The 25,353-nt window shown below is 50.4% G+C and overlaps 11 protein-coding genes and 1 non-coding gene across 12 annotated transcripts; 6 read left to right on the top strand and 6 right to left on the bottom strand.

The window, feature by feature from the left end:
- Positions 1–215: 215 nt before the first annotated feature.
- On the top strand, positions 216–1,250 carry VFPPC_01630 (hypothetical protein; the record flags this gene model as incomplete). Its single annotated transcript, XM_018281423.1, has 1 exon — positions 216–1,250. One exon carries the CDS (start codon positions 216–218, stop codon positions 1,248–1,250), a length of 1,035 nt encoding a protein of 344 aa, XP_018150127.1.
- Positions 1,251–1,431: 181 nt separating this feature from the next.
- Positions 1,432–2,364, top strand: VFPPC_01629 (hypothetical protein; the record flags this gene model as incomplete). Its single annotated transcript, XM_018281422.1, has 2 exons — positions 1,432–1,463; positions 1,755–2,364. 2 exons carry the CDS (start codon positions 1,432–1,434, stop codon positions 2,362–2,364), a joined length of 642 nt encoding a protein of 213 aa, XP_018150126.1.
- A 140-nt stretch (positions 2,365–2,504) lies between these two features.
- VFPPC_01628 (alpha-1,2-mannosidase subfamily) lies at positions 2,505–5,018 on the bottom strand (the record flags this gene model as incomplete). Its single annotated transcript, XM_018281421.1, has 4 exons — positions 2,505–3,078; positions 3,133–3,813; positions 3,873–4,702; positions 4,770–5,018. 4 exons carry the CDS (start codon positions 5,016–5,018, stop codon positions 2,505–2,507), a joined length of 2,334 nt encoding a protein of 777 aa, XP_018150125.1.
- Positions 5,019–6,172: 1,154 nt separating this feature from the next.
- On the bottom strand, positions 6,173–7,324 carry VFPPC_01627 (NAD-dependent histone deacetylase, silent information regulator Sir2; the record flags this gene model as incomplete). The annotated part of the gene is made up of 3 exons (XM_018281420.1): positions 6,173–6,466; positions 6,536–6,879; positions 7,006–7,324. The coding sequence occupies 3 exons, from the start codon at positions 7,322–7,324 to the stop codon at positions 6,173–6,175; spliced, it is 957 nt and encodes a 318-aa protein (XP_018150124.1).
- An 880-nt stretch (positions 7,325–8,204) lies between these two features.
- Positions 8,205–8,504, bottom strand: VFPPC_01626 (hypothetical protein; the record flags this gene model as incomplete). Its single annotated transcript, XM_018281419.1, has 1 exon — positions 8,205–8,504. The coding sequence occupies one exon, from the start codon at positions 8,502–8,504 to the stop codon at positions 8,205–8,207; it is 300 nt and encodes a 99-aa protein (XP_018150123.1).
- A 1,029-nt stretch (positions 8,505–9,533) lies between these two features.
- On the top strand, positions 9,534–9,617 carry VFPPC_17247. The gene has a single exon. It is a non-coding gene; the product is annotated as a tRNA-Ile (tRNA).
- Positions 9,618–10,226: 609 nt separating this feature from the next.
- Positions 10,227–11,494, top strand: VFPPC_01625 (metal-dependent amidase/aminoacylase/carboxypeptidase; the record flags this gene model as incomplete). The annotated part of the gene is made up of 2 exons (XM_018281418.1): positions 10,227–11,089; positions 11,140–11,494. 2 exons carry the CDS (start codon positions 10,227–10,229, stop codon positions 11,492–11,494), a joined length of 1,218 nt encoding a protein of 405 aa, XP_018150122.1.
- An 876-nt stretch (positions 11,495–12,370) lies between these two features.
- Positions 12,371–13,563, bottom strand: VFPPC_15401 (ubiquitin-conjugating enzyme h; the record flags this gene model as incomplete). Its single annotated transcript, XM_018293154.1, has 6 exons — positions 12,371–12,507; positions 12,571–12,752; positions 12,877–12,991; positions 13,059–13,162; positions 13,212–13,252; positions 13,531–13,563. The coding sequence occupies 6 exons, from the start codon at positions 13,561–13,563 to the stop codon at positions 12,371–12,373; spliced, it is 612 nt and encodes a 203-aa protein (XP_018150121.1).
- Positions 13,564–16,914: 3,351 nt separating this feature from the next.
- Positions 16,915–17,876, top strand: VFPPC_01623 (3-methyl-2-oxobutanoate hydroxymethyltransferase; the record flags this gene model as incomplete). Its single annotated transcript, XM_018281417.1, has 2 exons — positions 16,915–17,181; positions 17,244–17,876. The coding sequence occupies 2 exons, from the start codon at positions 16,915–16,917 to the stop codon at positions 17,874–17,876; spliced, it is 900 nt and encodes a 299-aa protein (XP_018150120.1).
- A 160-nt stretch (positions 17,877–18,036) lies between these two features.
- On the bottom strand, positions 18,037–18,680 carry VFPPC_01622 (ubiquitin-like autophagy protein Apg12; the record flags this gene model as incomplete). Its single annotated transcript, XM_018281416.1, has 2 exons — positions 18,037–18,099; positions 18,261–18,680. The coding sequence occupies 2 exons, from the start codon at positions 18,678–18,680 to the stop codon at positions 18,037–18,039; spliced, it is 483 nt and encodes a 160-aa protein (XP_018150119.1).
- Positions 18,681–19,679: 999 nt separating this feature from the next.
- Positions 19,680–21,721, bottom strand: VFPPC_01621 (G1/S regulator NimO; the record flags this gene model as incomplete). Its single annotated transcript, XM_018281415.1, has 3 exons — positions 19,680–19,814; positions 19,871–21,217; positions 21,287–21,721. 3 exons carry the CDS (start codon positions 21,719–21,721, stop codon positions 19,680–19,682), a joined length of 1,917 nt encoding a protein of 638 aa, XP_018150118.1.
- A 1,161-nt stretch (positions 21,722–22,882) lies between these two features.
- Positions 22,883–24,475, top strand: VFPPC_01620 (xaa-Pro dipeptidase app; the record flags this gene model as incomplete). The annotated part of the gene is made up of 1 exon (XM_022428236.1): positions 22,883–24,475. One exon carries the CDS (start codon positions 22,883–22,885, stop codon positions 24,473–24,475), a length of 1,593 nt encoding a protein of 530 aa, XP_022284755.1.
- Between the last annotated feature and the right edge of the window lie 878 nt (positions 24,476–25,353).

The raw sequence follows: 25,353 nt of genomic DNA, 5'->3' as shown, positions 1-25,353 counted from the left end.
CTCGACTTGCAGTCGGTGTTTTATGGTTTAAGTTTCATGGGTTAAGCTCAACATTGGAGGCACTACAGCATCCGCACTGGTCCAGACCCACCATAAAGTTCCCAGACCAGACCCGAGCTATTTCAACCCAAGCATGGCCATCAAACCACCGACACCATCTTCATCACACATCAATCAACCATTTTCTACAGTCAACACCACGAAATCTGCCCGCCATGCAGGGCTTCAACATGGGACGCTACGTTCCGCCCGACCTCGAGGGCACAACCTCCGCCAACAAAGTCCACAAAAAGCACGCCCTCGGCCAGCGCGCATCCAAACTCGCCTCACATGGCATCCTCACCGTCCGCTTCGAAATGCCCTTCCCGATATGGTGCTCCTCCTGCCCAAAACCCACCATCATCGGCCAAGGAGTTCGTTTCAATGCCGAGAAGAAGAAAGTCGGCAACTACTACACCAGCCCCATATGGAGCTTTCGTTTCCGGCACGCCCAGTGCGGCGGCACCATTGAGATGCGGACCGATCCTAAGAATACTGCCTATGTGGTTGTTGAAGGAGCCAAAAAGCGGGACACGGGCGAGGATAAAGGTCCTCGTGAGGGAGACGAAGCACTGGTTATCATGACGGACCAAGAGCGCGAGGCTTTACGCAAGAATGCATTTGCGAGTTTGGAAAAGACCATCGAGGATAGAGAGAGGTTGAAGGTGGCTACCGAACGGATTGACGATCTAATAGACGCACAGTCTAAGACTTGGGAGGATCCGTACACACAAAATCAGAAGCTGAGAAAGGCGTTTCGGGTAGGGCGGAACGAGAGGGAACGGGAGGCGGAACGAGCAGAAGACTTGAAGGAGAGGATGAGCCTGGGCATAGACCTGGTCCCTGGGACGGAGGATGACGCCAAGCGGGCCGCGTTGGTGGACTTTGGGCTCGGTGAGGATGATGATGGTGCGGAAAGGGCGCTGGCAAAACCGTTGTTCAAGACAGTGAACAAGAATGAGACGGTTGGGAGGAAGGACAAGAATCCGTCCCTAAAGAAGGATAAGGAGATGGCGAGGCGCAAAGATGACTTTGTGGCATCCATCGTGAATAACACCCGTGTGACGAAGGACCCCTTTCTACAAAAAAAGGACGCGGCCAAAACGACGAGAATCCTGGGTGTTAAGAGAAAGCGAACTGATGATACGAAAGGTGACTCGCCCGGGAAGGAAGTGAAAACTGCGACGTTGGTGGAATATGATTCTGATTAATTTGCAATTTTTGGGGGCATAGCGCGGCGTTTATGGTGATGGTTGAGCAAGATACCCTTTTTAGCTCGCCATACTTTTCGGGAGAATATCATTCCCATGTTTCATATGCGACGATACTACAAGACTATGTAGATTGGTGTGTGACATGGCATTATGTTGGCAATGAGTTTATCTGTACATTATGAATTCTGGAACCCTCGATGAATCACAAACGTAAGTCCATAAGGGGTTGCCTTCCACGACGTGGTTACCGTCTCTGTCCGGGAAGCCATCTGCATAACCTGATTCATCTAGATGCCAAATCGGAATTTACACCAACCTGTCGTGTTATCATTCTGGCTAAACGACGCTACCTGGTACGTCAAATCCCCAAGAATCGACAAGACATCCTATCTCCACATAGTACAACTAAATCCCAATTAATGCCGGATCTCTTAAACGTGAAGATATTCTGGATTCCCTCCCGCAGGTACAGTTACATATCCTCCTACGCAATCTAGTTAGTCGCCGCCAATCGAGGTACCAAGACACCGAGACATGTTCCAAGGCCCCAACCCGAACGACGGAAAGTCTTCAAGAAGTCTTCGATTATCAGCTTCCTGTAAATGTCTTATTTCGAAAACCATATAACCCAGACCACGCTGATGACCCGCCTCATCTCCGTATCATTATCATAGACCGAGAAACTAATACCAGAGTGCATCTCAAGTTCCTCATCTTGGCTCTTGCAACGCCTCTTCTCGCACTCCCCAACACATCTATACCCACGGCCCTCCAGTCTCCTAGTTTTAAGGTTCTACTCATCGTGGACATCCCCCCGGAAACTTACATCCGCAATGCTCAAAAGTTTGCGGACGGCCTCGCTTCTAAACTTGAAATTCCAAACGATGACACCCATAATGTGGTCAAATTCATCTTTAATGCCCTGAATGGATATGGAGACAATTTACACAAGGGATTAGGTGATGTTGTCAGGGGATTGGGGCCAGCTATAGGCAATCCAATGGCGGTTTATGAATGGGAGAAGGTTGGGGACGCGGTTCTTGAGACCTTGAAGGATGTGGCGCATAGCGACCCTTTCCTTCATACACTACGTCTTGGGTGGGAGAAATGAGCAGCTTGAAATGTGGAAGTTCGTAAAGGACGGTGTGGTGAGGCAACGTATTATTCAAAGCAGAATGGAGACTGAATGACATGATACTCAGCGTACTGGCTCTGCTCGCTATGTATGTAAAAGGAGCATATGTTGTGACTCTAAATTGTCCAGCTTGGCGGTCGATCAGCCGGTTTCTTGCCCCAGTCCGATTCTTTGCTGCCCAGCGTCACTTCCAGTGTCCAGCCCTCCGTGAAGAACTCATGACCGATCCACGACTTCGTCCACGGCTTGCCATTGACCGTCGCCTTTTGAATATACACATTTTTATACTTAGGGTCAAAGTTGACCGCACGGATGGTTGCCTTCTTCCCTGTTACAGGGTGCTTGATACTTACTTCCTCAAAGAATGGCGCATTTATGAGGTACACATTTTGCCCGGCTACGGGAAACAGGCCCATGACAGAGAAGAAGAAGAATGCTCCCATGGCTCCCGAATCGTCATTACCTGGAAGCCCGCCGTGGGTGTTGTTGAACGAGGAAGGGATGTACTGGTGAATCCGCTCGGTAGACAGCCCCGGACGACCGGCATAGTGGTAGAGGTAAACGGTCAGGAAGACTGGTTCGTTGGAAATGTCTGCCAATCCACTCTTGTGGAAAAAGTCAAGGCGGGATATGAATTCTTCGTCACCACCCAGCAGCGAAATGAGGGAGGAAGTCGCGTGAGGTACATAGCTATCGGGATTTATCAGTCCTAATTTATCCGTCCAGGACGTTCCGTCAACTTACAACAAATATTGCCAGATACTGGCTTCAAACGTCTCACTCGGATTTGACGTTAGTGAGCAAAAGCTGGCAAGAGCCGAACAAGCTATTGGGTCCTGAAAGCCCCAAGTACCATTCATATACTTGGGCTGAAAGAAGCCTCTGAACCCAGTATCGTTGCCTTTGATGATGGAAGTCTGGTCTTTCTTCCACAAATTTTGCCAATTCATACTGCGGCGCATGTACTTGTTCTGCAAATCATGTTTTCCCAATCCCTCAGCGAGAGTGGCCAAGCAAAAGTCGTCGTATGCATATTCAAGAGTTCTTGACACGCTGCGCGAATTGGTCCCAAATCCAAGAGGGTCAAAGTCCAGATACGGGATATAATCGTACTTGCGCCAGCTCTGCAGGCCGCCACGTCCGTGATAAGACCACTCCAAAGGCTCTTTTTCAGCATCGGTAACAATAGCTTCCAGTGCTAGTTCCCAGTCGATCGTGCTGCTGAGATTCTTGACGTAGGCGTCTACAAGAACAACATCGGCATTAGAACCTCCCTGTGTCCATCCTTTGCACATTGACATATGGCAGTCAGGCAACCACCCTTCGTGTTTGTACATATCCAACAAGGACTGGACCATTTGCGTCTGCGCATGAGGGTCGATGATAGTCAAAAGCGGGTGTTGAGCTCGGAAGCTATCCCAAATGCTGTGACAGTGGTCAGCGCGTTTTTCTAGGCCCTAGAGTGATTCGGAGTCGACACTTACCAATAGAATGAATCAAAGTAAGGATTGCCAGTATCCCAGTAGGGATTCTCATTTGTGTAGTTTTGCGGTGAGATCATGTTTCTGTAAATACCACTCCAAAAGCTGAACAACAAATCCTTGTCCGCCCCTCCAGTTTTAACGGATATCGGCTCTAGTTTCTCTCGCCATGCATCCTTGGCAGACTTGACAAGCTTGTCAAAATCCTTAAGGGGACTTGGAATCTCCTTTTCAGCGCTGCTGCATGCCTGTTCTGAGCTTTTGAAGCTGATACCAACTCTTGCTGTCACTGTATTGTCAGGACCGGGACTGAATCTCGCAAAGCCGCCACCCTCGATATAAAATAGGTTGAATCCGCGGGTGACAAATATTTCCTTCGGTTCTGTTCCAGCACGATTATTGACCCATACGCCCGTATCGTGTACTTTCGCACCAAAGAAATCCACACAAAAGTGAAGCTGGTATGAGCCGGCGCCAAAAGAAGGCAGGAATGTCCCATTTCCAACCATGCGACCAGATTTTTCGTCTACGTGAATGCTGGCGTTTTGCCGGCTTTGCCATAGATCTGTAAGGTCAAGCAAGATTAACGGATGATTGTCTTCGGAGCTTGGAAATGTAAACTTCATCAATGAAGCATGTTCTGATACTGTCATGTTCGCATGGATGCCAGACTCAAGCTCAATACCGAAGAGTCCAGGCTCAGAAACAACCGAGTTCATCTTGTAATGAACTTTCCGATCCCCAATCCGGAACTTGCAATTGTTAAGCTCATCGGACGGGCAGACCTGCGGGAACAATGGGAAATTGCCTAGACTTGGATTGCCCCCCGTCCCCTGTACATAGGTCAGTGATTATGAAAACCATGGCAAACAGTGAGTATACGGAAGAGGGTGGTCTTACAGAATCATGAACGGAAGAAAACGAAGTGACGTTGGAGCCATCCAAAGCGAAACCGCCAGTATTGGCTCCATCTACATCTGCGACGGCTTTGGCGAGGCCATAAGGAAGAGTTGCTCCAGCGAATACATTACCACCGTTTATCGTCCCGATGAGAGGATTGACGTAGGCTAGAGGATCATTTTGCGTCGCGAGGGACGCAACAGGCCAGAGTAGCAGAGCCGATAGTAGATTGACTCTGAGTTTTGGCATGGCGGTGCTCAGTAGAACGAAGCTATTCCGTGCCTCGTGTATTGTGAGTAACTGAACCAAAACCGAAGTGTTCAAGAACACTGAGAAGCGTGAAATACTGCACCATTTTGTGACTGATCGGCAGGCCGTCATCATTATAAATGTGCCTAGTCCATATCCCAACAACGCGGGGAAGCAATCTCCGGGGTAGCATTAACGATCAACGACCTACCTATTCCTATCATAGATGTCAGCATTTAAGCCAATTAGTCGGCTTCCGTCATTGACATTGACCTGACAGCGCACCGTCACCGGCGGTGTCATCGCTTTTCCCCTCACGAGCCATTCGGTGCAACGGTTGCGCAGACCTTCGGTGTAGCTGTCACCGCCACGATTGCGACCCTACTTATTAAAGCTGCCGAACGACCACGCCACGCAGAAGTCCCTCATCGTGCCGCATTGATGAGACGGTCCGATGTAAAAGAAATGACGCGCAGTTCCTGAGATCCAAAGTACTGGTTGGGCTTGACAGGAGTCAAGTTGTGATAAATATTCCCCGCGCCGAGCTCCAACAGAGTTCTGCGGAGGGAGGTCCAAGGGTACCGTATCATGCAATGAACAGGGTTGGCTCTGGTGATACTTACAAATGCAATAAATATTAGCTGAAAGGGGATATGGATGCTATTGTCATGTTTTGTACCAAATTGAGGGTGCAAGCTCGGCGAAGCGTGAGCTTCAGGTTCAAGGTCAAAGGCATCAATCAATTGACGGGTATCTAAATGGCTAAAGCTCCGTTTACGCGGCGCAGCTGTTGAATTCCAAGACTTTAATGTTGTTATCGGCTGTGTCTCCTGCCTGCCCAAGCGGTCTGGTTCAAGCGAAATCAACGAACGCGCCTTCCCATTTAGATGTGCCCAAAATTCCGAACCCAAAATCCCTCCCTTCACCATCACGCCGTCATTCATGTATACCAAACCCTGTTACTAGCCGCGCCATATCTATAACCCTTACATACCTAGGTACTCGAAACGAGAAATCCAGTTCAGTCAAAGCAGCATCAGAAAAGTCCCAATTGCTGTGCTTGGCCTGTTCACAAGGCAAAAAGATGTGGTCCGACAAAAAGACAGCACCGAGGCGCTTGCTCCATTCGAAAATTTGACAGTGTTGCCTCAATCTCAGTTTTCAAACTCTCCGTTTTCTTGCAATTTTCCAATCACCGGTTCGAGCAATTTCGGGAGATACTCAGCAGCGTCTTGACCGAAGGCAAAGTCTCCTGGTTGTATCTTGTACAGTTCGGTCTCATCCTCGGCCTCAGGGTTCACGGTAACAATACGAGCCCCATGTAGTTTTGCTCTTGAGATATATCCGGCTGCGGGATACACTTGCGCAGAGGTACCTACAACAAGCATCAAATCCTGCAAATCCATGTAAGCCGACTTGCCCCGACCAAAAGTAGAAAAGTAGCCGGCCTGCAGGCAGAAAGTAATGTCTGGTCCGCCATGCTGATAAAGAGGTGTTAGGGTGGCTTCGGGACTTACAATTTTGTCTTTGGTGATCCACTCATTGATATGTTCAATCATATCCTCATCGAGCTTCTCGCCAAACCAAACTACGCCAGGTCGCTGAATACCCGTCTGGCACTGTGGACATTTGGGTAGTTCCTCATCAGAGACGTGCTTTATTCGATGATATGGATCTAAAAGAGGAAGTGGCTCTCCCGGAGGCGGGTCCTCGGAGGCTGGTGCCAGTGCTGGACAAAAGGGATCATCGAAATTCCCCCGCTGGATCCATCCACAGCCTTTCGTCGTGCATTTGACGTCAAACAAAGAACCGTGCAGAGTGCAGAGTTGACTTGATGGATGATTTGCTCGCTGAGACAAGTCTATAGCCAATGGCAAGCCGCAAGTGGCCTCACATTAGTTCAACCGCAAACGTGGACGTCTGTCAACGACGATGACGAAGCAGAAATCAACAGCAGCAAAAACTGACAAGAGGCAAATTAACTCACCATCAACATTCTGCGTCAAGCACAAGAAGTCCGGGTTCTTATTGGCCAAAGCTGCCAGAGCTCGGTGGCCCGGGTTTGGCTTGGATGTCAAGGCTAGATGTCGTCGATAACCATAAAACAACCATACAAGACCTGGATCTGTCATGAAAGCCCTCATCGTTGCTAGTTTCGTAGCTTCATGCATCCTCCAAAGACCGCCAGCTCCTCGGAAGGTCGGCAGTCCTGAAGACGCACTCAGGCCTGCGCCGCACAGAGCCAGAATGCGGCGGCTAGAACGAAGGACCTCATGAAAGGCCTCTACATCGTTGTGGGGAGGCATCGAATCTTCACAACGTACGAATATTCTTCTCTGCTTCTGGCGAGCCTACGGTGACCAGAATTTTGCACAGCTGGAGTGGTGAGTGCCACTGCCGGTACCGGCTGGGGGTAGCCCGGAGCCACCAGAGCTAGAGGTGCGATCAAAATCAAGGCGAGCTGTTGTGGGGTGACGATGAGCTGTCCTTTGCTATCCTGAACGGAAGAGCGGATTGTCTGTCGTAGGCTGGCCAGGCGGTAGCGCGGGGACGCATGAGAGAGGACTGTGAAGAGGAAGAGTTGGTGCGAATTGTGCGGATGGAGGGAAAAGAGGCTGTGTGTGAGAGGTGATGTACGAGGTTGAAAAAGGCACACACAAGTAGGACGGGTACGTATCTTCTAAGTTATGAGTCGAGTGCTTCGTACATGGTGCCAGGTTGAGAATGAGTACCACACTCCCGCTAATACCTACAAGACAGTAGGCTGCATACCTAGGTACGTATGAGTTTAGGAGTACTTGTGCATTTTATAGCTTGAGCTAAATTAAATCGAGGTGGTCCTGGTCCGTCCACGAGTAAGTTTTTTCTTATGCCAGACCAGCCAATGCAATGCACCCAACATTGGCAGGCATCGAGGAGATGCTTCAACGACCGCCCAACTGATCGGACCCTACAATCAATCAATCAATCCCAAGGGCACCGAGCGCACCATGCCATGAATGGGGCTTCATTGGGTGAAGGGGGGGGGGGGGGGGGTCGCTTTGGGGCATCATTCCTCATCTGAACATACAGGCAGCAGTCACACCACGCTCGGGCAGCTTTGTCTCAAACTGCCCGCCTTGTTCCCTCGGCGTCGCCTTTTTTGGTTTTTGGGGAGGGTTGTGCTACCAGGAACCGCCCATACAATCACTTGTCGCATCGCGCAGGCATCTGTCGATGAGACAAACCTTCAATGGTCCTCCAAAGCCTGGAACAAACGTGCGATGTGAGCTCCAGCATCGGCTCTGTCTCCAGCTCCAGTGTGTCGTCAATTGCGGCAGCCCCGCCGGCTTGAGGCGCAAGACCTGTGCTATCTCCAGGACCCTGTCTGTTCCTTCGTTTCAGATGGAATTCCACATCCCTAATCCGGCGATCCGCAGGCCAAGTGCAAACACGTTGAGTTGCAATTAAACGTGCTGGTTTACATTGCAGTTCCGGTATTCGCATGCGAGCCGATCCGCTGCCAATCGATTTGTGCCATCCTGCGGTGCTGTCCAGAAACCCCCTCGTCAATTGAAGATGTTGGCTGGCCTCAAACAAGCCAACATCCAACGCTGACCCTGGTCGCCACCCAAGTCCTCGATCACAACTACCAAGCTAGCTATACGGCATCTGCGCCGCATACACCAACTACCAAGACCCTCGACCCTTTAGGCTCGAATAGGTCGTTGCCAGATTCCCCAAACCCCTCTTCATTCTCTTCTTTGGGCCGTCGATCCACTATGACGTGCCTTAGTGTCTTTGGGCTCAAGCCAACCTCTGCCCGGCAGGGAAGCTCCATCCGCTGTATCGGCGGAACACGAAGCGGCCGAGTTGAAGGTCGGCCAGAAAGGCGGCATGGGGAAAACCGGTTTTTGGTGACCTGACCCGAAAATGGGGTTGGCACCGGTAGAATCCCATGTTCAATGGCACTGGGGGTTTCCAGTACTGCTCACCGATTGCGGAAATCCAAACTATGACCTGGGATGCTGAGGCGTGTAAAGAATCGATCCGAACCTGTTTGAATTCGAGAATGCCGCGTCGGCGTCGATGAGGTTCCCAATTACCCGTTGGTCGTGGCCCATTGTGCAGAGCAAGGGAATACGAAGCCCCCATATGCAGGGCTCCTTTGGGTGACCAGGGCATGTCGGAGAAAACGCCATTCGAGGTTTGCGAGTCAATTTACAATGAGCCATTGGCGCCGGTGTCAACGCCGGAGCGCACACCGTTGAGATGCGGTGCGTCGTGTGAAGATTTCGGTCCACGATATGAAGACAATTCAAGTCAGGTGCGGTGTATCTTATAAGACTGAAGGGACCAAGCGATTTCTTTGGCGATCTTGACATTCACATCACTTGCTGGGAGTCACCGATGCACATTGAAGCCGCCTGGTGTCTTTGGAGATGAAATCTGGAGCCCAGAAGGCAGTAAGACATTTGTCAAATGTCAAGCCTTGATATTTGTTGATATCGCTACACGTGACAACACGCAAGGAAAGCTTCCGTAGCTCAGTTGGTTAGAGCTTCGTACTAATAAACGTTAGTGATGCGGAGGCCGCAGGTTCAAGCCCTGCCGGGAGCAAAATCGTTCCACGATGCTTTCCAAGCAACGTCTTTTTTTTTCTTTTTGTCTTGTCTGAATACATTAATTTGTTGATTTTTCTCCGGGCCCCCGGAAGACGTGAAGACTGTTTTTTTTCTTGAAATGACATTGTTGTCTTATAATACATCACATGCATATTGCCAAGGCGGAATTTCTTCCGCAACATTCAGCATGTTGTACTCTTCGCAGCCCACAAAAACAGAAAAATGATAGACCATTGATAAAGCCTGATCCTCATTTAAAGTCATCGTACCACAAGCGATTCATTCCATGGTCACTCCATGGAAACAACGAACCCGTTTCTACACCTGCCGAGCGTCGGCAAAAATGTCACCAAACCGCAAATCAACCCATCAGTGTCGTCTAACCCCACCTGCTTTGGGTGACGGCTTCCCGATGCGGGGCAGAAACGGCAGAGAAACACGGAGAGCTACGAATATAATAGAGCCAGCTGGCTGCGTTCTGACCTCAAAAAGATGAGCTCTCCAGCGGCTTGAGCACCCATGTGGAAGCTATAAGAAAATAGCACTGGCCATCAGCATCACATCCAAACCTCGTCACCAGGCTTCAGATACATCAACAAACACCATGCCAACAGATTGGGAACAAATCCGAGAAGTGGTCAACACTCACCTCGACCAACAAAGCCCTGAGCTTCTCAAGATCAACCAATCCCTCCACACCAACCCCGAACTAGCATACAAGGAATTCTTCGCCCACGACACAATATCCAACTTCCTCGAAAAGCAAGGCTTTACCACCGCCCGTAAGACCTACGGCCTAGACACCAGCTTTGAAGCAACCATTGGCACCGGCGGCCGTCTAGTCATCATATGCGCCGAGTATGATGCCCTCCCTGACATCGGCCACGCCTGCGGGCACAATCTCATTGCCACTTCGTCAATCGCCGCGTTCCTAGGAGCCGCACACGCAATGAAGACGCTGGGCATTGACGGCCGTCTAAGAATACTAGGAACACCCGCGGAAGAAGGCGGCGGAGGCAAAGCCCGGCTCATCAAGGCCGGTGCCTTTTCTCCTCCCGAGGATATTGCCGCTGCCATCATGGCTCACCCCGTTCCGAAGCACGCCATCGGCGGTATCGCCGGTCTAGCTGCACTGGATCTCATTGCGAGCCACAAATTCCGCGTCGAGTTTACTGGAAAGTCCGCACATGCGGCTGGGGAGCCTTGGAACGGGACAAACGCCCTAGATGCAGCTGTCGGTGCGTACAACAACGTCAGCATGTTGAGGCAGCAGATTCGGCCGGAGGAACGAGTCCATGGCGTCTTTGAGGTGGGCGGGACGGTACCAAATGTCATCCCCGACTACACGAGGATGAACTGGTATGTCCGGGCGCCGACTACGGCACAGGGCGAAAAGCTGCAAACGAGGGTGCATGCCTGTATCGATGCTGCCGCCACCGCTACGGGTTGCAGTCACAATTACATCGTGTAAGTTCCCTAACATACAAGTGACAATACCATTCTGACACAAAACTCAGAGCCGACACGTACAAACATGTTATATCGAACCCAACTCTTTGCGAACAATACGTCGAAGACATGGCTCAAGTTGGAGAGAAAGTCCTCGCCAAGATCGACCAACAACTAGTGGCATCCACCGACATGGGCAACGTGTCACACGAGTGCCCTTCCTTCCACGGGAGCTTCTCGATTCCCGCCCCAGATGACGCAGCTTTGCATAGTAGGATCTTTGCCGCCGCGGCAGGGAAGCCAGAGGCTCACGAGGCTGCTATGAAGAGTGCAAAGGGCATGGCTATGATGGCAATGAGGTTGATTGTGGATGAGCAGTTTGCAGCACAAGTAAGGAAAGATTTTGACAGGAGGAATGATTAGGAAGGGCATCTGTGTATACGATCCGGCATCGACGTTGGCTGTGCCTGCAAAGATTGGATTTGAGTAGCCAACAGCATGGTGCTGGTGGTGGAAAGACTCGACATGTATTAATTGTGCGTATGTTTTGAAATACAAGGCAAATATGCCGGGGAGGCAAAGAACTTGGTGAACAAGACATAGCAAAGCAGGCAAGTACCTAGGTAGGTAGTCAATCTTGTACCGCGATATATCAATATATATTCGGCTGCAGATAATATATCCCGCCGCAGAGTGTGTGCAGTATTTACACGTTAAAAGCAAGTCATAAATAGTGAATCCACACAATGAATACAAATGATGTACCAATTGGCTATGTGTAATTTACGTATGTATCAGTCCCTGCCCAATCCCAAGACAAAACCCGTGCCTTCAACAGGATACCCATATTATTCCAACCAACAAGGGCACGGTGGCCCAATACAACTCTTGGAATTCGACAAATGGTGACAGCCGTACTGCTTTCCGGTAGTGAAATGCAGTCTAGCAGCCCGACAGCACCACACTTATAGGAGGTGGTACAAAAATCAAGTAATCTAACCCTGGTGGCCGTCCAGCCAACTGCTTAGACGGGCATTCTTTCCGTTCAACGAAGAGCATAATCAAAAGAAGAAAAAAAGAAGAAAAAAAGACCAGAATCCCGATATCATAAAAGTTGGCTTATGCAACTCCACCAGATGTATAGTCCTAAAGGCCAGCAATGCGCCTCGATAACCGTTTTGACGCCAACAAAAAACAAGGGCGGAATGACCGCTTGTGCCTCCACGTGTGGGTATTCATTGGTAAATAAATTCGTTTGACGCTTGAGATGAGATTGATGCGGTCTCTGTTAGATCGGCTTTAAACATCGTCCATCTGTCCTGCGGGTTCCTCGTCCTCATCACCAAAACTAGCGACTGAAGACATGTCGTCGTCGTCTTCACTCTCGGCCCCGGCTTCGTCGGCAGCATCCTTCGTCGCATACTTTTGCACATACTCTGTATTTCCCATCTGTCAGGTCTGAAAGCCAACACTATGCTCATTTGGCGGACAACTCTTACCCTTCACCTTGGCATCGTAGCTCTTAGGTTCTCGTATCAACAAGGCAGCGGCCTCGCCGTTGAGAGGATCTGTTGGGTTCGGGTAGCGGAGAAGTTGCGGAAGAAAGACCTCGAAAATGTTGATCATATCGAACATGGGTGACCAGGTTTGGTTGATGACGTCCAGGCAAACGGATCCGGACCTGTGCGGTAGCAAAATGTCTCAGTACTCCTAATATCACTGCGAAGCATTTTGGCCCATCTTCTTCTGGTGCCCATCTCTTTTTTGCACATCCACAGTACAAGGTTCGCCAGGTGTCAACTCACAGCTCATCGATATTGGGGTGGAAGATGCGGTTGACGAAGCCGATGCTAGGTGACTTATACGGATAGGTGTCGGGTAATTCGACGTGCACTTTCCAGAGTCCGCCTTCAAATGGAGCTTTGTGACGGCGTTAGTACTTCCGTGTATAAATATCGGAGGTCGTTGGGCGCGGGGCTCTTCGTACTCTCAGCTGGGCCTTTGAATCGAACAAAGAATTCTTGCCTAGGTGGTGTTAGAACAAGTCGGTCTGCGAGGAGAGTCGTAAAATGTGACGGAGGATGTCTTACACTACACACAAAGTTAGCAGTCAATCAGAAGGATGTTGCAGGTCACGTACTGTTGTCGTTGACTAGAGTGACCTCGTAGTCGCTCATGAGCCTGTACCAGTCAGTGTCCAGTCAGTGTCCGGTCAGGGCGGTATCGGGGTCGGTCGGGGAGGGTGTCGGCCATACATCCTGCGATTAGTGTTAGCAAGTCGTACGCAGCAAAATGGGCGGTCAAGATGCGAGATTGGGGTTCTGGGCACAGGTGTCGGCGGCGTACTTCATGACCTAGACACGATAATGTTAGCAAACCGAGACAGACAGAGGCAGCAGAGAACAGAACCCCATGCCATGCCATGCCATGGAGGGGTAACGGGGAAACATGACACATACATCAGTCTCAATTCTGCGGCGTGGGCTACTCATTTTGACAGAGTTTTTTGCAATAGAGGATTCGTGTGATGAGCTCGCTGATGGCAGCGTCTATCTATCAAGGCTCGAGCTGTCTCACGACTCCGGGACCGGCGACGTCACTGTCGGTTAAGAATGGATTGGAACAAGGGTGTCGCTGGCAAGGGTGCGATGTGAGCAAGGCTGTCGGCTGCAGGAACGGTTGTGACGGAGGAAAAAAAAAGAGATAACAAGGCTTGGAGCGAAAAATGCGATGGTTGGGCGTGGTTGACAAAAGCTGTGAGATGGAGAAAGATGAGATAGTTTGTCTTGGACTGGGGAGAGAATGACGGAAATCAAGACTTGGCTGGGCCATAGAAGACGAGACGCACTGGGGTTCTCAAGCTGGATTGGCAGTTTTGACTCAGTTGGCTGGAGGCGGGACAAGCCAAAGCGGGACACCGCACATGTAGACCAGCAGAGTGGCCGGATTCAAACGTAGAAGTTGGCCAGGCATGGACTGGAGGGGTCAGTGGATGGTCACTGGATGCGGAACAATGAACATTGCAGCACATGAGTCTGGTCCAGTCAACATTGAGTCTGTTCTGGTCTGGTCTGGTGTGATTGACGACCTGGCGGGCCAGGCTCTTTGGGCGCGGGCAGTGGGCAGTGGCAACGGGCAGTGGGTAGCAGTGGGTGGTACTTTAGTGGGCTGCGGCTGCGGGCCAACTGTGGACATCTGGAGGGGCGGGTCAACATTGAAGGCGGGGGAAGACATGAGGCAACATTAAGCCGCATCGAACATCGAAACTTTGAATCAGACAAACGTGGCCATTCTGACTTCTCGGGTTAGACGAGATTTAATTAAAGAAATGACTATAGTATGCATTCAACAGCCAAGTAAATATTAAGACACCACGGCGCAACATTCGCTGTCTTACTACGCGATGAGAGTAGATGATCAATCGACAAGTCATCCCATTGCCACGTTGTCCGGTCTCGTCTTTTGACCTTGACATGCGCTGGCCAGACCATCTCAAATGAGCCTTACAGAGCACAGGCTTCGCATGCACCACGGTAATTACGGCGTATGCTCAAGTGACCATTAGACTTCGCATCGATCTTCCATGATGCGGGCTGCAGGTGTGGTGTCTTGGGCCGGAGACTTTGGGCCTCAGTCCGGCGCCAGAGTCTGGCGGCCCACCAACCAGAGTTTCCAACCAAGGTACCAGCTTCTACGACACAAAACGGCCTGGGCTGAGCAGCACAGGGCTCAAAGTTGGGCTCGGCATCATGCGGCAATATCCTATGTCTCGTCGGAGCAGATTAGACTCTGTAGCCACAAGACCTTGGCCACAGACTGCGCCCATCCAGTATTAATAATGAAGCCTCTTGACTTATTACTCCGTACTTTTGAGTCTGGTACGTGGCTGTCGTCAATCACCGACCGACCGGGCTGTCGCGAGGCGATGATGCCACTCTGGTCCCAGCGCTCAGGTGGCCCGTAGCCTTCCGATTACTTAAGTTCTTTAGTGGCCCTGGCTGGAGCCACAGCACCCCGCTTCACCTCAAGTGCTGGGAGTTGGGAGCTGGGGCCAACATTGAACATTAAATTCCTAGCGCCACATTGATGTGCACCAGACATGCGGGATTACATGAAGTGCATGTACACGCTCAATGTACTCCGTACCCAGTTAGGCCCGGCCCAGCCAACTTGTGCCCAGTGCATCTGGCGGCCGGAAACGACATCAAATGCTGGGACCAGATCAAAAATCAAATACCAGTTGACATGTATCACCGGAGCCTTTTGAACAACATTGGAAGCCAGTCTGGACTTCGACCAGTCAAAGTGACATCTGATACCTGACATTGAGTCTTGCACCGTCTTTTCCTTGCTTACTCACCAACACTAGACCCCTCAGATATATCCTTCTTTGCATTGGAAAAACTGCACCTTCCGTACGGAGTAAATACTATTATTACCAAGTACCAGGTATACAGTCTACCAAACAACCACTACAGTTCTCCTCGAATTCCATTCAACATCTCACACCCCGACATATCTCAACTAAAACATCATGCCATTCCCGCATAATCTCCTCATTGACGCACTACAAAGTCCAAATCAAACCACCCGAGCACTTGACATCTCCTCGATCCACAACCACCAGTTATTGTTCTCCAAACCCACAACATGAATCACCCCACAAACCCATACGCAGCAAAAAAAAAAAATACCAGACACCAAACAATACTGTCCGCCCAAAAAAAAAAAAAAGTCAAAGCAAACGCCCCCTCCCCTAACAAGACAATAAAACCACTCCCATCAAATACAAACTCGTGGTTTCACAAACCCTCACCGCACACGTGAGCAGCCTGCCATCCAAAACGCTGGAATTAAGTGGCGGTCCCCTATGTTCCCACCAACCAACCAACCAACCACATTCCTCCCCAACGTCATGGCTCTGGATCACCGAGCCTCGGCACAGGCACACCAGACGAATCTGACAGACAGTTCGCTTCACCTGTCCCGGTTGACCGAGAGGTCCGGATTGCCGTGGCCACGCGGCGTAGGCGGATGCAGGCATCTCTGGCGAAACGCAATCATCAAATTCTACCTGGTCTCACTTGACTGCAAGACAATAGATGAGATTTAGTAAAAAGTTTCCACCATCGTAGTTTGACCGCATGTTGATCAGTCTGATCTGATACCCATATCCAATATCATCCACATTGATGAATGAATGCACAAACAAATCATTGATGGGTGGGCCGTTTCAACGTCCATGCGTCCCCTGACTGGTCAATCAGGGACAGATCTGAATCTGGGTTAGCAACTGACCGGGGGGGTCAACTGCGACGCAAAGAGAAAAAAAAAACACCACAATTTCCCAGAGATACTCAGTTCTACAACGTAAAATCCATCATGGCTAGTGTGAATAAAAACGCTTCTTCCGCCACAACTCAGGCACACCCTTTCTTTTCCTTCCCCAGGCTCGGCATGACGATATTTACACCTTAACTTCCTCCTCCAATTTTGTCGCCGTTTTTTCCCCCTCCCAAAGTCATATATCACCATCCTTTGTGTATCTTGGTTCAATCCCGGCACGGTACCTACTTCGTCACCACGCTTGTGTGAAAGTCAAAGTACCCTCACCGGTACCTCGGGTACACCACATCACCCCCTCCACACCAACCATGTCAGCCGTCACATCCTCCCTTAGACGGTCGTGTGCCCAGCTTACACGAGCTTCAAGACCAAGTACTCTTGCCCTTGCCTCTATTACTCCTACTGTCCTTGCATCGTCATCGTCCTCGTCATCGTCCACTTCACCATCGATATGTGCAATTCCCTCATGTCAGACCAGGTTCAGCTCCCACTCACCCATGGGGGCGGCACCCGTCAACCAGCGCAAAAAGGTCACTCTCGGTACCTTGAGAAGTCTCCATAGAAAGGGCGAGCCCATCACCATGATGACGGCCCATGACTTTCCCAGTGCTCACGTTGCCGATCATGCAGGCATGGATGTCATTCTTGTTGGCGATAGCTTAGCCATGGTTGCCCTGGGAATGGAAGATACCAGCGAGGTCCTCGTCGAAGAGATGCTATTACACTGCCGCTCAGTAGCACGAGCTACCAAGAGTGCCTTCACAGTAAGTTGTCTTGTATTGTAATAGTTCGCCGGTCCAGCACATTGCTAACTGGCTTCATTCAGGTTGGAGATTTGCCCATGGGCTCCTATGAGATTGCCCCTGAGCAAGCCCTGGCAACTGCTATCCGCTTCATCAAAGAGGGTCGTGTCCAAGCCATCAAGCTGGAAGGTGGCAAGGAAATGGTTCCCACGATTGAGAAAATCACAACTGCCGGTATTCCTGTCCTTGGCCATGTTGGTCTCACCCCCCAACGGCAAAACGCTCTTGGAGGCTTTCGTGTCCAGGGGAAGACTTCTAGCAGCGCCATGAGCCTTCTTGAAGATGCCCTGGCTGTTCAGGCAGCTGGGTGTTTTGCAGTCGTTCTTGAGGCAGTCCCGGCTGAAGTTGCTGCACTCGTCACCGAGAAGCTGTCCATCCCCACGATCGGTATTGGCGCCGGAGCTGGCTGCTCGGGACAAGTTCTTGTTCAAACGGACATGACTGGTAACTTCCCCCCTGGGCGATATCTGCCCAAATTTGTCAAGAAATATGGCGATGTCTGGGCTGAGGCAATGAAGTCCATCGAGGCATATCGAGACGAAGTCAAGACGAGGGAGTATCCTGCCAAAGAGCACACGTATCCCATGCCGCAGGAGGAATTTGCCGCTTTTGAAAAGGCAGTCAATGGTTTAGAAAGCAAAGGTGACCAAGCTTGATGTGCTAAGGCTGCATATTGAGTTTGAGCGGTGGGGTTTGACCGTTAGAAAGTTTATAAGCGAGCGCATTTTGCATTGCATTGGCATCCGAGGCGACTCGGTGCTTATTAGAGGCGCGTTTTCCTGTAAATAGACGTTTCCGGGATGATGAATGACTATTTCACCCAAAAGCTGGCGTCATGGAGTAAGCGACAATGAGCTGATCCTGGGCATTTTTGAAGCACTATTTTCATCAGTCTCGTCTCACAAGTATGGTGGCCACCAGGTGTACAGCGATGAGGCTGTCTAGCCTTGAGAAGAGAGAAGCAGGCAACTTGTGCGTCGCATAAACTCAACCAGGTTATCCAACATGAGCTCATCTCTTCCGGCGTAGAAAAGACATACCTGGTGTAGATTTCCCACCACCTCATCTAGGCTCGGCGCAAACGCACTATTCACATACAAAAACACACTGTCCGTGTCCTTGCATTTCAACTTCCTCCTCAAATATCTCACCACTTCCTCAAACTTCCTCGTCGCGCTAATCTTACATAGTTCCTGTGCTAGACTAGGGGCTGCCCCAACAGGCTTGAACTTGACGACCACTTTCTCTTGGGCGAAGCCACCAACACTGGCCAACGCCGCCGTAGCATCATGCGGCAGGTCGGCCAACATGATAGAGGCACTCATTGTGAGCGGAAGCTCGGGCGATGCCATGCCAGCGTCGTCATCTTCCTCGGGAGCTGGTGAGTCTGGCGCTGGGGGCGATCTGTTGGTGTTTGGGGCATCGGGCATCGAGGTTGATGCAACCTGAGGGCGCTTCATAATTTTATTCGGTCAAAAGCGAACGTACAAGGGGAAAATATATACGGTTTGATGCAAATATAAACAATTTCGAACAGTGTTAATATGTTCAGGAAAACAGGGAAACATAGTCATAACTTTGTCAGGTGAATGACCACTCCTATCTTTGATGTAGGCAGCTGCCAGCTTGAAGTATTGGGTTCCAGTGTCACAGTGCCACACTGTATAATTACTGTGCATTCAATGTTGTGTATCACCTCGTTTACCCAATCCATCAGTCAAAGGTCTGTGTCACTCAATTGATGCACACATACATTGGTTCCAGAGACTTCTTGTAATCTTGTTTGATTATTGTAACATGCAAGATACACATACATCAAGTAACAAGTATATGTACAGCCGAGCCATATCCCACCATTGTAGAATGAGAATGCCATCCTTCTACTGCGCTCAACCCATGATACCTTTCCACCTCTAGCATGCAAATCGTTTCAAAAATGCGTCTGTCCTGACTACTTTATTGCCATCTTCCAAAGTTCGATCCTGCCCCCGTTCAGTATAAATATACCAAGACAAAAAACGCCTTGCAATGATGTGACGTTCCAAAAATAAAAAAGGTGAAAAAATGCTAAAAATGCCTTAGCCATGCCGCTTGCGCCGACTTGCATGCAATTTCATAATGCAGAGTGAAAGAATAATGAAGTGAATATAATAATCGAATAACTTGTTCAGCCAGAAAGACCGCTGGTGAGAGATCGTTCCGCTCAACTCTTTCGTCAAAGAAGTGGTATCATCTGGACTCTATGCTGCAGCGGGAATCCGATTGAAATGCAGAAAATAAAAAATTGTCGCATGGAGCCATGCCAGAGCAAAAGGAGGCGCCAAATAGTAAGGAAGTAGTAGTCAGGGACATTATCTAAGCTTTAGCTTGGTGTAGGTGTGTGGAGGTTCTTGTGTTGTGCGAGGTGGATGGAGGTGCCGCGGATTGTATGAGTTGTGTTATGTACTTTCGTTTGCCGACTACCACTCGTTTTCGTCGTCAGACTCGGCGCCAGCATATTTCGGCATGCGTTTTAGTTGCTCGAGTAATAAATCCAGCTCGGTCCAGTTGTCTTCATTTTCAGCAAATTTGCGGTGCTTCCGAGACAGGATATGCTAATCAATAAAGGTCAGTCAATCTGCGACGAAACGAATTAACAAAACAAACTAACCTCATCAAAATCTCGGAACTTATCCTGACAATTTTCACAATAGCCAGGTTTCAGATCTCGCTTGCTCTTTAGAGGCTGCGAGTTTGACTTTTTCTCTCTGCTCTCGGTTCTTTGCGATTCGTCATCGTGAGGCTGGACAGCCCTGGATGTTTGACGACTCATGGTTGTCGATCGACTAGATGCAACTTCCATGGAAACGTCTGCAAAACGTCGAGAGCTAACATCATGAGATGTAGGGTTGGCTTTCTGTAGCACTTTTCTCTGAAGGCCATGAACCTCTTTACTTGTTCCGGCCTTGGTGCCGTTGATACCGGACGTGGATGAGATCATCTGGGAGCGAATGGCCGATGTGACATTGGATGGTTGCATGCCGGAGGCCACTGGCTCACCTGCAAATAGCCTGGCACTTTCGGCGCGGCTAGTGAAGGCATTCTGCGGCTTCATTTCAGCCTGCTTCGAGAGAACTGCCTTGGCAGGATTGAACACTTCCGTTGACGGAGCTACTCTTATCCGATTCTGGCCATCCTCCATTTCCGTCAGGGTTCGCTTTCCAGTGACTGGCTTAGGCACAGGAATCTCAGGGGGCTTCAGAATTGGAACGGGTTCCTCTTTCTTAGCCGCTCGGGCTGCCTTCTCGCGCTCACGGTTGCGGCGTTGTTCCTTATCAGGGACGTCAATTTCTTCCACGAACGGGCAGCGTCCGTTCCCAACGCTTCGAAACTGCGGCCATTCACCGTCCTGTTTGTTAACTACCTTGGCGTACTCGCGAACCATAATGGGCTTGTGCTTCTCATCCATATCCCAGACATAGATATATGGGCCTTTGAAGTAAACCAACTCTCTGTTCACAGCAGTGGGGTCGCGATCCGATGGGCCGTTGAGGCGCTCATTATGCAACAATTGAAGCAGATTGGGTTCATGTGAGCCCTTTGTCGCACCGTACTGGCTCCTGACAGTTGCAGTCCTTGATGTGTAAGTCGTGCTTTGCGCTTCTGATTCCAGAAGCACAGAGAGCATGTTTTGAAACTTGTCCAAAGACCAAATCTTCTTCCCCATTTCCCGAGCTTTGTGGAGAACGTCATTATTGCGAGTGCCCTTGGTCCGTCTTGTATTATCATCAGCCTGCTGGGATGGAATTTGCGTTTGCCTGAAGTCAAATAGTAGCTTCCGTCGACCGGCCGCAGTGTTCCGGTCCAACAGGGACGGGTTGATGGTTTGTGGCTGTTCTTCCGGTTCTTGTTGCTCTTGCTCCAGAGCTGCTTCATGTTGGGGTTCTGACTTTTCGGGTGGGATCGACCGAGTAGTAACAACGTGAGTTACGTCAATTGAGAAGAAAGGCTCTTGACGCTACGAGGTGGAGGGAAAGTCAGTTTACAAGTACGAAGTGCCAACGGCATCATGAGGATTTCAACATACAGCGCCGAGATAGGTGACTCGCTTCGTTAGCTTGGCTCTGATATCATCAGGGATGCTCTCAAAGTAAAACACCATCTTAGGGAATTTAGCCCTATGGTGCTTTTTCCACACTTCCTTCTCCGTGTCAACATCTTGGACAGTTCTGGTAGCTGCCTGGGTCGCCCTTGCAGAACGATCTTTTGCAACCGGACGCGTACCGGACCGTTGTACTAGCACTTGGGTGCGGGACACCTTGGAGGGAGAACGAACTGCACGCAGAGAACCGTTGTCGAGAGCCTGCTTCTTGACAGGAGGAGGCTGGCCGTAGGTCTCCTCGCGTTGAACATTGGCGTAGGATCTCTTTTGCTTTGCATATGCGTTGAGGGTAGAAGGTCCTCTTAGCGGAGAGTTGGCGACATTGGGGTTACTCGTCAGAGGTACCCGCCTCGAGGACATGGCCGCGATGGGAGCAGGCGTTGGAGATAGAGATATGGTGGCCATAAACCTTCCCAATTAGCATGCTCTGGAGGCACACGACCAGAGCGTGACGCTGAATATGGGGAGTTTTGTTATTATTATTATGGCCGTTGCCGGACGTTGTTGTGGTGTTGATGTTACAATGGCCGGGGAGGGGTTTGGGTCACGCCTGACGAGGTGAGTAAGCTGGTCCGTGGCGAGCACGCGACGTGTAGAGGCGATACACGTCAAAAATTGCGAGCTCTCGGGCGAGATGTAACAGATGCTAAGAGGACATTGAAGAATCAAGTACAGGCTCGGAGGAGAAACAAAAGCCTCGCCTCTGTAACAACAGGAGAAGTCGTTGGTTGATGTAGGACGTCGAAGGAACGAGGTTGTGCGGGTTGAAGAAAGAGTCGTGCTTGTCGAGCTCTGGTGTTGATGGAGCCTTCGCGCTTGGCATAACAGCACTAGACCAGGTTGGGCGAGGCTGCCAAAAACACGCACGGGCCAACCCGCCTCACCAGCAACGGGCAGTTGCCAGCTCCCAATTGGCTGCAGCCGTCATCCCAACTGGAGAATCCATAGCCGCTGTAGGAAGGAACTGTTTGGCGCAAGCAGCCACTGAACCGGCGCGGCCTCAGGGAAGCCACAGCAAGGTTCCGACGTCGCTTCAGCAGAACTTGCAGCGTACCCCCACCAAGTTTGTGTGCACACAGAAAACAGCACCAGGCCAGACCACACCAACCAGACATCTTGTTGACTGGACGCTGCCTGGCAGAAGCAAAACAATCTAAGCTGGCTCCCAGCCATTCCAGGCGCACAAGCATGAGTGTCTTGTCACCCGCCGCTCACAGTAATGCGTCCCATCATTTTGCAGTGGACAGCCAACCAGGGAGTTGTCCACTGCTCTGGTCAGCCGCGAGGCTAAATCACAGCCTGGTGCATTTCAGTCCACCATCCAAATCTCTTTTCAACGACAACCATCAGGCCACTGGGCTTGAATCGCCTTTGCAGTTTCCTCCTTCCATCAGCAGGTGGCCTTCGTGATAGCATTGGGTTTTAATTTTATTTAATTTTCTCTCCTGTCCCCTTTGCACTGCCGATTATGCAGTTGTCGCTCCTGTTCAATTCCTGCATGAATCAATCTGCGTCCACGAAATGAAGCTCCCACGACCATCATTCCGGAGCTCTCTAATTCCACGCACCGCCTTGTCTACCCGGGCTCCACGACGAAAGAAGGGCGGCAAAATAAACAATCTATCGATCCGGCCGCCGTTGGCTACAGCCAGGCAAACAATCAGACCCTACAGTAATGCTGCTGTATCCGCCGCCGACCTCAAGTTTGGGCAGCCTGTCTTCGAGACACACCCCCACATTCTCAAAGCCGGCGAACGTATGCATCTCTTTCTCTGCCCCCTTTCTAACTCTCCTCTCCTCCCATGGTTGTTGCTAATCGCCTTTGTTTTTCCTTACAATGTAGTCACGCCTGGAATCACAGCCCAAGAATATGCCGATCGAAGGGCAGCCCTCGCGGATTCCATGACGGAGGGAGCGGTGGCAGTACTTCATGCCGCCTCCCTCCAATACAAATCTGGCGCCGTGTTCCACCCTTACAGGCAAGAGTCGAACTTTCTCTGGCTAACAGGATGGAACGAAGACGACGCCGTTGCAATTATTGAGAAGACGGGTCCCAATTGGGGCGACTACACCTTTCGCATGTTCGTCAAGCGGAAAGACCCCAAGGAAGAGCAATGGAACGGCTACCGAAACGGCATGGAGGCTGCCGAAGACGTTTTCAACGCGGACGAGGCACATTCAATAGATGGTGTTGACAGCCTTTTGCCGGAAATCCTCAAGTCTGCCCGGCTGGTATACGCTGATGTTCAACCTGTACGCGACTCGAGGAGTAACTCGCTGTGGCGGTTCTTCTCGAATAAAGAGTCGACTAGTCCCGCGAGGACACCGCTGTACCCTGTGATGAACAAACTACGAGTCGTAAAAAGCGCCGCAGAAGTAGCCAACATGCGCAAGGCGGGTCAAATTTCTGGTCGTGCCATCACCGAAGCCATGAGGCGGGGCTGGACGAAAGAAAAAGACCTCCATGCCTTCCTGGACTATCAATTCATCGTTAATGGATGTGACGGACCTGCGTACATCCCCGTCATTGCTGGTGGCGAACGAGCCAATTGCATTCACTACACCGTAAACAACAATACGTTTAAAGACGGCGAATTCATCCTTGTGGACGCCGGTGGCGAGTACGGCACATATATCACCGATATCTCTCGAACGTGGCCTGTTTCTGGGAAATTCAGCGCCGCGCAGCGCGACCTGTACGAAGCCGTCCTCAAAGTTCAGCGTACCAGTGTATCCTTGTGCCGCGAAAGCGCGAGAATGTCCCTCGAGGATATCCACGGCATCACGGCACGCGGTCTGGTCGACCAACTCAAGGGCATCGGCTTTGATGTCTCCATGAGTAACATAGATCAACTCTTCCCTCACCACGTCGGCCATTACATTGGCCTCGACGTCCACGACTGCCCTGGTTATACGCGGCGAGAAACCCTCAAACGCGGCCACTGTGTCACCATCGAACCTGGTGTCTATGTACCCCACGATGAGAGATGGCCAAAACACTTCCGTGGCATGGGGATTCGTATCGAAGATAGCATATGCGTAGATGAGGATTCGCCATTTATTCTGGCAACAGAGGCGGTGAAAGAGGTGGATGATATTGAGGCGCTGAGATGACGTGTACCAAGACGAAAACAAAGCTCATCTGGCAGCATATTTGACTTGTATTATTTCTAAAGGGCTAGCATATGTACGATCTAAGACAGCAAATGTAGATCTAGTCCCGCATTACTGACTACGGGGCTGGTCGGGCAATGTGATGGTATCCCAATATAGGGTAATGAATGGTGCCGTCGCCATTTAACAGCCACGTAGCTCTACACAAGTATACTATTGTGAATGTAGAAACATACTCATATTTACGAGTGGTGAGCGTAACATATTGTATACAGTCGCTTTCATGGGAGAGTTCTATCCCGCCTAATACCTAAAACGCCATTCAAATCTTGCAAGTCATTAGCCCCATCCACTGTACCCAGTCCCGCCATGCACAGATGCAAAAACATCTCGCTGGCAATGTACGTAATTCCGCAAATAAAACGCCCGCATGCCTATGCTTAAATTGCCCAAATAATACAGACGGCAAATCATAGAAACTGAATCATTCCTACAGTCTTGGTTCCCATTGCCTGTGTCCTGCGCAATTTCCCGCAGTAATTCAGGATCCCCATTTTTTCTTAAACAGAAAAATAAAACACACAATTTGCTTAAAAAATCAACAAAAAATTTCCGGTATGATCGTTCAGATGGACACGTGAAATTTCAACAAAATCCTCTCGGGTCGAAAAGCGTCATGCTGTGATTGGGCATCATCAAGTCGGGTTGTCTGCCCGTACTGTTCAGAAGTGTCTCGAACGCTTGTAGTCTTCGCGCGAGCTGCTGGTGTTCTTGCATGATGGCTCGGTTTCTCGACTCCAATTGGTGAATATATTCGGTTGCTTTCGTCAAGACGGTGCCCTGGTGAGACGCGCGACACGCGCTTCGGTTAGCTACAT

This window comes from Pochonia chlamydosporia, chromosome 1 (assembly GCF_001653235.2).
Source record: "Pochonia chlamydosporia 170 chromosome 1, whole genome shotgun sequence".
Classification (NCBI taxonomy): domain Eukaryota; kingdom Fungi; phylum Ascomycota; class Sordariomycetes; order Hypocreales; family Clavicipitaceae; genus Pochonia; species Pochonia chlamydosporia.
This window is presented reverse-complemented; position numbering and strand designations above follow the sequence as displayed.